Raw genomic sequence first — 12,405 nt, 5'->3', positions numbered from 1 at the left:
CAGATTTCTCGCATTTTCCTATCACGACCCAACTTATAATTAGTTAACTGAAATGGTGAGGGTACCTAAGGGTCAAATAGAGCCCTAACAGATTTGAAACAGCTTCAAACTTGTAAGAACTAGAATTTTTTCGTGTTGTAGCGATGTTGTGTAACTCTTCGTCGGGACGAGACCTCTGTTCGTCGCATCATTGGGCATTTGCTTGTTGAGATGTCACCCTCTATTTTGACTTTTGACTTCACCTTGCTCAAGACACTCTGATTTGTTGTGTCTTTAAAAGTAAGATCCCCCTTTTCTAATCAAAACATGGCAGATTCATCAAACAAGACATCTCTGCTAACAATTATTTTGTTGGATTTCGAACACCACAAGTTAAAACCTTTTGTATTGGTAGAGTATCTCAAAAAGATGCATTTAACGACCCTTGGTTTGAGCTTTCCCTAGCTAACTTTAGCATAAGCAGAACAACAAAAAAATCTAGGATTACAATAATTTGGGGGATTACCTGACCATATCTCCTCTAAAACTTTATCGTTCAATGCTCGATGAGGAGATTGATTTACCAAATAACTTGCCAAGTTTACGGATTTAGCCCAAGATTCCTTCCCTAAGCCTGCATTAGAAAGCATGCATCGAGCCTTTTCTAGCAATGTTCTATTCATTCTTTATGCAACTCTATTTTGCCGTGGAGTTCCAACAACATTTCAATTTCTTTCAGTTCCTTCTCGTTTGCAGAAATCATTAAACTTTGACGAATAGAACTCAAGACCATTATTCGTTCTCAACAGCTTCAAGAATTTTTCAATTTATTTTTCCAACAGTATCTTCCACTGTTTGAAGATTTCGAAGACTTCACTTTACTGTTTAAGAAATAAACTCAAACTTTTCTAGAGTTATTATAAATAAAATTTAGGAAATATTTATTACCTCCTTTTGAGATGTCATAAGAAGGACCTCATAAATCGGAATGAATGTAATCTAGAGTCCCTTTTGTTCTGTGAACTGCTGAATTGAAATTAACTCGGGATTGTTTCTAGAAAACGCAATGCTCGCAAAAACCTAACTTACCAACTTTTATGTTTTTGAGAAGATCTCTATTGTACAAAATTGTCATACCTTTCTCACTCATATGACCCAGTCGCATGTGCCAAAGTTTGGTTAAATCGAAATCAAAGGAGAAAAAGCCACGTTGTAACAACCTAATTTTCAGTGGTATCAGGAATAGAGATTTGAGATCACTAAATCCGATGGGTGAGTTGAAAATTTAATAAATTAATACCTATTAGTCAAATGTGAATATAAAAACATTTTTGAATTAGTGAATTTGGTTATTTAAAAGAATTAATTAGGTAAATTGGGTCAAGAATGAGGTATCGAGACCTGACTTCATAAATCAAGCCATAAATATTTTTAGAAATATTTATGGAGTGTTGGTGAGGTAGTAATAAAATTTAGTCAGAAAATTTTGACGTTTGGGTGGTTAATTAAATAAAAAGGACTAAATTGAAAAGGATGTAAAAGTTACTAAAATGATTAAATAGCTCAATTGTCAAATGAGGAAGGACCTAAAGTGCAAATAAGCCCGAAGGAGATATTTTGGGGGGCAATAGCTGAGAAAAATCAGGAAATGGGTGAAATAAGGGCAAAATTGGAAAATTGACAAAATTGGCTACATAAAAATGGGACTAAATTGAAATATCTAGAATTCTCTTCATTTCTCTTCATATTCATCAGCTGAAAAACAGCCATGGAGGAGGTTTCAAGCTGGTTTTCATACTCTAGCTTCATGTAAGTTTAATTCTTGCTTTCTCCTTGACATTTTTATGTTTTTGGACTTTTACAATTGGGTCCAACTTACTATTTCATTAGTTTTTGATTCCATGTCTAATTTTTGAAGTTGTTATGGATGAGTGCTGGAAGTATATGATGATTTTTCATGGAGTTAGAGCTTTAAATTGTTTATATTCTGATTTTATTGAAAGAATTGAATAAAAAGTGAATGTTTGGGACCTAATTGTAAAAGAGTTTGAAGTTAGAGTTTTATGTGGAAATTATGAATTTCAATAGTCATGAAATAACTTATAATGTCTATAAAAAGTATTAATTAAGAAAATTATCTTAATTGAGGGGTTAATTGAGGAAGGACTGAATTGTATGAATTGTGAAATTTGGGGTAAAATGGAAATCAAAATTTTGCACTAAAACTGTTTAGGGCAGCAGCAGTAGTTTAATTTTGAAAAATCACCAAAAATTGTAGAAATTGAATTAGAGGATGAATAAAATATGAAATTAAAGCTTATTGAGTCTAGTTTCTTATAAAAGAAATTATGTAAGCAATGGAATTGTAAATCATGAGATACAATAACTTTTGTGAGACAAGGTTAGAATGATTTTTGGTTCCCCTGTTCTGAATTTGGAAAATCATCAAAAATTGGATAAAAATAATTAGAGGCTTAAATTTATATTTTTAGAATCCTGAATGAGTCTATTTTCAAGAGAAACAAATGAGGACATCATTCAAATCTTGTACAAGAAGATAATAAATTTTTAGTGAAGAAGGGTCGGAACTGTCAGACAGCAGAACAGGGGAGACTTCAATGAATAAAATGTATTAATTGGACCAACCAAAAATTATGAAATTTTTATGGTAATAAGACATATGAGTCTAGTTTCTGGGAAAATTTATGGATGTTAATTTGGAGTTCTTTAGCTCAAGATAAAAATAATTTAGTGACTATGACACAGATGGACAGCTTGAATATTCACATAAGTAGATAGTGAAAATTATGGATAATGTTACCTACAAGTGTGTTGTTTATACTAAGGATGTGGATGGAGAGGAGGAGGAGGAAAATATACAAAAATATATGAATGACTCGTGTATAAATTGATCACATGCCCGATTATAATCGATAAGTGATGGATTAGAAATGATATATGTTTTATTTGGTATATTTATTATGAAATTATGATTATCGTTATAATACAAAAATTGAACTTGTGAGTTTATATGGCTAAATTTTAGTGATTATTTGTTACTTTTATGAATTTCATGATGTGTTATTTCATATGTATTGATGATAAAATCATGAATAATGTAAAAGTATGAAAATTGAATAAATGATCAAATTGAGCATTTCAGTTCAGTGACAAGATGAATTGAAGGAAAAGACCATGGTTGGACCATGGCAACAAGTGATAAGTGATAGCTTCGGCTACACTTATCTGATCAAGAAAAGTGAAAGTGATAAGTGATAGCTTCGGCTACACTTATCTGATCAATGACAAATGACAAGTGAAAAGTGGTAGCTTCACCACCGATCGATGAAAAGTGGTAGTTAGGCCACGATCGGTGAAAAGTGGTAGCTCTGCCACCGATCGATGAAAATGGTAGCTTCGGCTACAAGTGACAAGTGACAAGTGACAAGTGATTTCAGTATAAGACCATATCGGGATATGGCATCGGTGTGATATATGCTATCAGATAAGACCATATCGGGATATGGCATCGATGAGATATGTGATTTGTGTAAGACCATAGCTGGGCTATGGCATCGATATATGAATATGTGTAAGACCATAGCTGGGCTATGGCATCATTATGTGAAGATGTGTAAGACCATAGTTGAACTATGGCATCGAGAAAACGAAGTACTCAATTTCATAAGACGTTCACTAATTTGACAAAGTTTGGTAAGTGTTACATGGAATTATGTGATACAAGGAAGTACGAGTTGATAAGATATGAGTATAGAACATGGTTGATAAATGAATTCATTTGTGATTTTATAATTGTTCATCTTGAATGTACTGTCCATATGTATTGATAATTCAAATGTTTTAATGAATAAAATTCCGATATGGAATAAATTGAACACGAGACAAATAATTATGAAATCGAATTCAGAATTCATGAAAATGAAGGTTATTGATATATGGAGACATGAGGCATTGATATATGAATATGGAAAATGTTTGATAAATGTGTTTATTCATAATTATAGAATTATATACTTCATGTGTACTATTTGCATAAAGATGATATTTCAAATACTTTGGTTATTTAAGCTTAAATATGAAATAGTCTCAAATCAAGATAAGTTGTTATGAAAAAATATTTAGATTACAGAGATATGGCTGATATATGTTGTATGATTACATAACGTGAAATTGTGTATATATATGAGAAATTGAATGAGAATTAAGCCCATACACGTTTTGTCATATCCTGATTTTGGGCCTAGTCAGAATGGTGGTTTCGAGACCAAAAATCCGAGATAGAAATAATTATTTTATAATTATTTTGAGGTCTATGATATGATTGCATGATTGTGTGAAAATTTCGTGAAGAAATTCTATGCATAAAGTGCTTAATTTGAAGTTAGGGACTAAATTGAATAAATTGCAAAACTTGTGTTCTAGAAGCATTTTGCATAAATTAGAGGTCCTTAAATAGAATTTGACCAATTTCTAAAAAAATCTGGACAAAATGGGCTTGGAAGGGTAAAAATTTAAAGAATAGTAAAAAAGGCATTTTGGTCATTTAGGGGTAAAATGAATTAAAAGACAAATTTTAAAACCCAAATGTGTCCATCTTCAACCCCATGGCCGAATATAGCAAGGTGAAACCATGGCTAGGTTTTTTCAAGCTTCCAAGCTCGATTGTAAGTCCGTTCTAGCCTCGTTTTTAATGTTTTTTACGTTTTTGGAGTCCCAGTAACTTGATTTAGCTTATGCTAGCAATAATTCAACCTAGGGTTCATAATTGGAAAAATAACCATAGGTGAAATTTGTGTATTTTGGTGTTTTATGATAGAATATGAGGTTTTAAATTATGTTAGACAACTTGTGCTACTCAGTTTTAAGTGAAAACGAGTAAAAGGGCTTAATCGGTAAAAATACATAATAGTCATAAGTACATGTTAGAGTGAGAATTTGATGTTGCTATAGAAGGGAAAAACGATCAGCATGTCATAAAACATAAGAAAATAGGCTGAAGTTTAATTTACGAGCTTTGGGGAAAAAGTGTAAATATGCAAAAGTTTAGGGGAAAATCTGTAATTTTTCAAAAATATGATTTTGGGTCAATTTGAATAATGTGCATCCTAATTAGACTATATTTTAAATGATAGAGTAAGGAAAACTGAAATTTGGGCTAAAATGGGGAAAATACCAAGTTGTGGACGAAATGGTAAAAGTAGCCATTTTCGCATACGAGGTAAGTTCATATGTAAATGTTGGTAACATAGTTATTATTTTAAATGTTTTAATGTTATTTAAATGATATGATAATTATTATGAAATATTATACTTGTGATAATTGTTTGATAATATGTCAAATTATGTGATATACTTGGAAAATGTGAAATACTACCGAGTATCGGTATCGGCATTCCGTAGAAGATGGTTGAGAAACATGATTGGGAAAAAGGTCCCGTTGAACCTTAGGAACGGATTAGGATACAAGTGACATGTCACTGGGATATTTGGGCATCTGAACTCGTTGAGTTGAGTCCGAGTTCACTTATGGATGCGAATGTCTGAACTCGTTGAGTTGAGCCTGAGTTCGTGAGATGTAACTAGGCATCCGAGCTCGTTGAGTTGAGTCTGAGTTCACTTATGGATGCGAACGCCCGAGCTCGTTGAGTTGAGTCCGAGTTCGCTTATGGGCGGGTTACATGGTAGCTTGGCTACATATGTGGCACTTATGTGCAAACTTTCCATGTATCCAAATTATATTCCGATGTGTTCAACGGGTAAAGTTCTACTCAAATGGAGGAATACTCGAGATGAAAGGGACATTTTGGTAAGTGTTGTGAAATGGATACTTTGAACAGGTATGTACTTAACCCTCGGGTTGAAAACTCAATATAACAACAATATGGTAAGATGATAAATGAAAATATGATATGAATGTCTTGGTGATGATTATGCAAATGATGTTTTATGTTTGCTTATATGGTTATGTTACTTGCTATTTACATGTGAACTTACTAAGCATTTATGATTACTCCCTCCTTTTCATTCCTTGTAGTTTTGACAAGTTAGCTCGGAAATCGGGAACGGTCGGAAGCTCGCTCACACTATCCGTAATAGCTTGTATATTTTGGGTATGGCATGTATAGCATTATAATCATTTTGTATATATGGTCTTATGATATGGTTATTGAGTGGTATGGAAATGCTTGATAATGATTAGCCATTGGAATGGCTAATCATGATCATATTTGGAGTTATGTATGTCAAATTGCTAGCTAATCCATGGAAACCATGAAATAGATAAAATTTACCATAAAATAGATTCAGACAGCAGTAGTGACGTGAATTTAAAAAATCACTAAAAATATTAGAAATGGAATTAAATGATGAATAAGTTATGTAATCGAAGCTTGATGAGTCTATTTTCATATGAAAGAAACAAATAGGTATATAAGTAATATTTTGTGAGATATTTAAGTTTTGGTGGAACAGGGTCAGAGTGATCTCTGTATCCCCTGTTCTGAATTTTAAAATTCACTATAAATTGAACAAAAACAATTAGGAGTTTTATTTTACATGTATGAAATCATTATTGAGTCTAGTTTTATAAAAAACAAACGGCATAGTCATTGAAACTCTGTACAGGGAGCTATCTGATTCGTAATACACAAGGGTCAGAGTAGTTGAAACCTGAAACAGGGGAGCCTTTAACTAATAAACTGTACTAATTGGCCAGACCAAAAATTCTAGAAAAAAATTAGTAGATAGATATATGAGTCTAGTTTCAGGAAAAATTTACGGAATTAGATTTTGAGTTTCAGAACTCAAGATATGAATTTTTAAGCGACTATAACGCAGATTGCCAGCTTGTCTGGAAGTTTTAAAAATAAATTGTTTGAGCTGTTAAATTGATGAATTAAGTTTAGTAACACCTCAAACTTGACTTTGGCGACGGTCTCGGGCGTGAGGGCGTTACACGTTTCTTGTTATTTATATTAAGTGTACGACTGACAAGGGTGATGAAGTTATAAACAAGAGTTACACGGGTTGAAAACATGAGCGTGTGACTCTCCAAAGTGTGAAAATTTTCTAAGTGTTGAAAAAGTTTCATATGTTTACGGCTTGGTCCCAAACTACCCTGAATGTATGTTTTGGGCCCCGTAGGCCCATATAAGGGACGTTAAATATAGGTATGAAAGTTTTTAATTTAGAAAAAATTTTATGGCTGATTGTTTTTACATGATTGATCATATTAAGTTTGGTAATGCCTCGTACCCTATTCTAGGCTCGGAATACGGGTAAGGGGTGTTACACACGTTATGCCGTCGCGATGATTTCAGATTTTATTTAGCAATCCCAGCCTTACCAGTAATCATTGACCCTTGAAAAATGTATAGGCTGCTCTTTTTCTTTCCTCTCATCATAACAAGAGCCCCATGAGAAACTTTAAGTCATTTGACTCAATGACTATCCTGCAACCGTTAGGATCCAAAATTTCCAATGAGATAAGATTTTTCTTTAAATCAAGAACATACTTGACATCTGATAGTGTTTGAATAATTCCATCGTGCATCTTAATTTGTACTATTCCGATTCCAGATATTTTACATGGAGAATTATTCCTATCAGAACAACTCCACCTTTAACTAAATTGTACGTAGAGAACTAGTCCCTGTTGGGACACATGTGATAGGAGCACCCTGAATCTAAAATCCATTCAAAAGTAAGATGAGATCTTTCGCTCATTGGCACCAACAAGAAATTATCACTTCTGTCATCGGCTACACTAACATCAACAACATTGGCTTCCTGCTTATCTTTCTCATCGTTTTCGGCATCCTTTTTTATTTCATTTTGAAGTTTCCAACATTCTGCCTTAACATGATCTACCTTTTTACAATAGCCATAATATTTGTCACAATTTTTGGATTTGGACCTTACTTTAAACTTGTTTCGATCTATCTTTCTAGTTTGTTGTTTACCTCTTGCAATTAGAACTGAAGCTTACCCATCTGATTTTTTTTTTTGGTCTAACTCCTTGTCGAGTTTATTCTTGCTCAGAAGATTCCTCTTCACATCCTCGAACAAGAGATGATCACTCCCATAAATCAAAGTTTTCTTGAAAGTTTTATAAAAAGAGGGCAAAGAGCATAACAACAACATAGCTTGATCTTCGTCACTAATCTCTGCTTTGAGATTTTTTAAGTCATTAAGAAGGGTAACAAACTCACTAATACGAGTTTTAATGGACTCACCTTTAACCATTTTGAACGTGTAGAGATGTTATTTTAATACTAACCTGTTGGCTAAACATTTCATCATATATAAGGTTTTTAGTTTTTTTCATAACACAGACGTTGTTTTCTCCTTCAGAACCTCCTATAACACATTATTCGTGAGGCTTAATTGAATAGTGGATAGGGCCTTTTCATCGAGCTATTCCTATTCTGACTAATCCATATATGCGGGCTTATTCCCTGTAACGACCTTTTTCAGATCATTCTGAACTAGTATTGTTATCATTCGAACTTGCCACAAACTAAAATTTGCAATTCCTTCGAACTTCTCAATATCGAATCTTGATGTTTCCATCTTTGAACTGGTTAATTGCAAAAATCAAACTAGCTTTGATACCAATTTGTAGGGGATAAACTCGATTAAACAATCAACAAAGTGAACAAAATAAGAATAAAAAATATCAAACACGCAAATTTTATATGGAAAAGCTCATCAAAAGAGGATAAAAAACCACAAATAAAATGAGATTTCATTGTAATAAAGGAGAGTATAAAAGATTAAGAGAATTAAAAGAAAAACCCAAAGCCCCAAAAGAAAAACTTTTCAAAACAAAGAACAAAATTCTCTTAATCGAAATATTTTTATTATGTAAGACCTATTTGTAAGCTGAAATTCGTAGCATATATGATTGCAACATCTCTAGGATACTTAGAGTTTAGGTGAGAAACTAAAAATAGAGTTTAATTAAGAAAAAAAAAAACCAAAATAAATTTTAGTTAAATTAAGAGACATTCTCTCACAGTTTATAAAACAAAAACTTCGTTTGCAATAAAAACATAATGCTTTGAAAAAGTTGGGTGTTATTTCCCTTTGGCTTTATGAGCTAAAAAGATGACAGTTCCTTTGAAACAAGAATAAAATTTGATACCAGACACTTGAGTGTCCCCCAATCTAATGAAAAATCAAAGTTGTTCAAAGGGCGTTTGCACTCAAAGAATTTATTCCAAAACCATATCTTATGGACTATATATATATATCAATTATGAAAGCCAGCAAGCAAGCTTATAATAACCTATATGAAAGCGTTGGAATCCTAGCACTAAGAAAACACAGAGGAATGGAGTGGTTGTATCCTAGGCGAAGGGGTCCTCAGTGGAAACAAGGGTGGTCAGGCCAGACACTACCCTCCATGTCTGCACCGCCTCTCCCATTGGTCACCATTTTTGGGATCGTCCTTGTCTTGCTTTGGTTCTCTCAGTATGCTGATTACAGGGCCCACTTACATAACTCCGCAATAAACTTCCAGCTATTCCTTATTCTTTTGCCGGTTCTGCTAGTCTTCTTCATGGTCTCATTTTCATCTAGTGGAAGGTTTGCGTTTTGCCAGCGTCGTCTTGAGCGTCACACTGTTCACCCATCCAGGGGTTCACCTTGGGGCATCGCTGTCTTGGTTGGTCTTCTTTTTGTGTTGCTTTTTTATCAGTCTTCGTTTCACTCCAAATGGTTTGGACCTCTGTAACTCAAATACTAGCTTTTCCCCCCTTATTTCAATATTAAAAAAATAAAAAAAAGCAGCAGCAAGTTCATAATATTTATTTATGATGAGTTTTGGTTCTGAATTTTCTCAGGGCTTAATTTATTTTAGTACCAAAATAAACATATACGTTTGACCCATGAACACAGTGCCACCCATCATTAAACTTGAGGGGCATGTTTCTTAAAAATAGGTTGGAATGATTGACTAATTGTTCCCACCATCAAGGTTTCAAAATAGAAACAGATGGTAGTGGCATGACTCAGACATAGGCTAGAAATCAAGTGTGAAAACGACCCTTCATTTTTGGTAGACAAATGGCGAAATAACAGCACCATATAATCATAGAGTTGCCAAAGAAACGTGTATGTTGGCCATTAGGGACGGTGCCACTTTTTTCAATTTGGTTTTCCCATCCCTGAACATCATTCATTCAAAACGGGTCATGGTCCCACCTACTTATTGGGTGCCTTTTAATTTGTTACTGTTACATCAGACGATTGGGAAGGTAATGATTTTTTGTAACAATAATGATAGTTTTACCAGCAAGCACAAAATTCTATCTCTTTATGATCATAAATATTAAAATAGATCTCTGGAAAAAACAAAACAAAAAAGATAGATCAGTCTTCAGCAAAACTATAGTGCTATTTTTATATACTAAAGTATTTCATATGTTTCCTTTTTCCTTGAACTTTGACGACAGAAATAGTTAACAATGGAATGCTTTGGTCTCGTCCCGCTGCTGTTTTTCTCTTTCTTATTATTTAACTAATGAAAACAAGCAGCAGTAGGAAGGATGTATATAGGATTATGGCAACACATGTCAATGAATCCCTTAATTCTAGCAACATATAATATATAATCTCAATAAAAACAGACATAAATTACAGATAACTTGTAAGAACAGGAAAATCAAGCGACCACTTTATTAGTAAAAGAAGGTTTCCTTGTTGCTTGAGCTTTCCTTTCAAACTTAGTATCAGGGTTTGCTTGAAGCAGGACAAGAAAGAAAAAAAACTTGGAATCTTGGACTTTAATAAATCATTTCAGACAATTCATGAAACTTAACTTCTACCCTCTGCTGATTAAATAGAGTTTTATTCAGGCAAAAAAATTCTTGTCGTCAACTGAAATTATATCATTCAATTTTCAAAGAATCCAAAGTAGGGTCTGATTTTTTCTGGTAGAAATTATTTTAAAACCATGAGATACTCTGTGTTAAACAAGCAACTTCTTTTGTGTTTTGCAATGTTATTTACAATACAAAACTATCATACATGCTTATACTTCATCTGATAAAGGCAAACCCAGTTCAGTCTATCACATATCAAACACCTAAAAACCAACCAAAATAAGAAATTCACAAATAGTTTTTATCATGTATCTAAACACATATACAGTATCATACCAGCCAGCTCTCGCGAAAAACTGACTGATACTGTACCAAAATCAGCAGCAGCACAATGAAAGCAGCCACAATCCAAGGTGAGCTACCCTCGGAAGGACGCTGGTGAGTCTGGCGGCGACGTTCCCATGGCGATGAACCAAATAACATATCGGAAGTATCCATAGATGACACCCAACGAGCCAAGAGTATCAACACAACTGGTGTGGCGAAAAGAACCCAACTCAGTTGCTCTTCAGCGGTTTCCAGAACTGATTCATAGTTCACATACCATGATATCCCAAGAAATATTGATGTCACTGCTAGGATTAACAGAACAGGATAAGGCAAAGGGCTTAAAGAGAATGAATCAAGGATGGAGTCCCCTCTTCTATAATAGGCCATTGAATAAATCTGTGTGCTCTCTGGTGCGAGATTTAAAGTTTATAGCAAAAGTGGGTGCCTGAATTTGTGTGGTTCACAGCTTAAAATAAGTTGTCACAGGGTATATCTGAACGCAGTGCTCTATTTGTTTTTAATTTGAATTTCTTGGATTCAGGTTTGAACTTCGCAAACGTGGGACCTACCGGTTAAATTTAAATTGTTAAAACTTTTCTTCTTAGTCTTCAAAATATTACAGGGTAGGTAACTATCAGTATCACTCTTCCTCTTACCCTAAATATATTGCCAAAGCCCCCTATACAATACATAAGCTGTCTATACCTTAACAAGCTATATATGTGACAAGGCTTGACTTTTTTCTCACAACTCATGTGATTTTAGGCGATTTTTTCGTTTCAAATTTTTTTAAATTAGTTTAACTTTCATAAAAGATGATTTTTACAAAATTTTTTTAAGGCACCAAAATATAGTGAAAGCAATCTATGAGACAAAAAAAGCTCGAAAGAGTAAAATTATATTGACCCAAATTTTATTGATGTTGAAAAAGTGTATTTTTGGGTCTTTATTTCGAAAAGTGAATTCATAAATATTTATTTAAAAATATTTACGAAGTTAAGTGAATAGTCAATTAAAGCTTAATTAAGAGAATTTAGCTTAATTAAGAAAAATTAAGTATAAGGATTAAATTGAATAAAGAATAAAAGTTTAATTATAGAATAAAGAAAAGTGAAGGGACTAAATAGGAAAATAAGCTAAAAGGGGTGACAAATGTATGGTTAAAAAATTTATATGTGTACAAATATAAATGGTACACATGTATTATACATGTGTAATTACTTAACATATAAGTAAAATAATAATAATT

The 12,405-nt window shown here is 33.2% G+C and overlaps 2 protein-coding genes across 2 annotated transcripts; one reads left to right on the top strand and one right to left on the bottom strand.

Annotated features, from left to right (window-relative positions):
- Window positions 1-9,193: 9,193 nt before the first annotated feature.
- On the top strand, window positions 9,194-9,808 carry LOC108477973 (uncharacterized). Its single transcript, XM_017780428.2, has one exon. It carries the CDS (start codon window positions 9,236-9,238, stop codon window positions 9,734-9,736), a length of 501 nt encoding a protein of 166 aa, XP_017635917.2. The 5' UTR covers window positions 9,194-9,235; the 3' UTR covers window positions 9,737-9,808.
- Window positions 9,809-10,972: 1,164 nt separating this feature from the next.
- Window positions 10,973-11,676, bottom strand: LOC108477324 (uncharacterized). The gene has a single exon (XM_017779830.2). The coding sequence runs from the start codon at window positions 11,541-11,543 to the stop codon at window positions 11,157-11,159; it is 387 nt and encodes a 128-aa protein (XP_017635319.1). The 5' UTR covers window positions 11,544-11,676; the 3' UTR covers window positions 10,973-11,156.
- Window positions 11,677-12,405: the final 729 nt, after the last annotated feature.

Source organism: Gossypium arboreum, chromosome 12 (assembly GCF_025698485.1).
Source record: "Gossypium arboreum isolate Shixiya-1 chromosome 12, ASM2569848v2, whole genome shotgun sequence".
Lineage (NCBI taxonomy): Eukaryota > Viridiplantae > Streptophyta > Magnoliopsida > Malvales > Malvaceae > Gossypium > Gossypium arboreum.
This window is presented reverse-complemented; position numbering and strand designations above follow the sequence as displayed.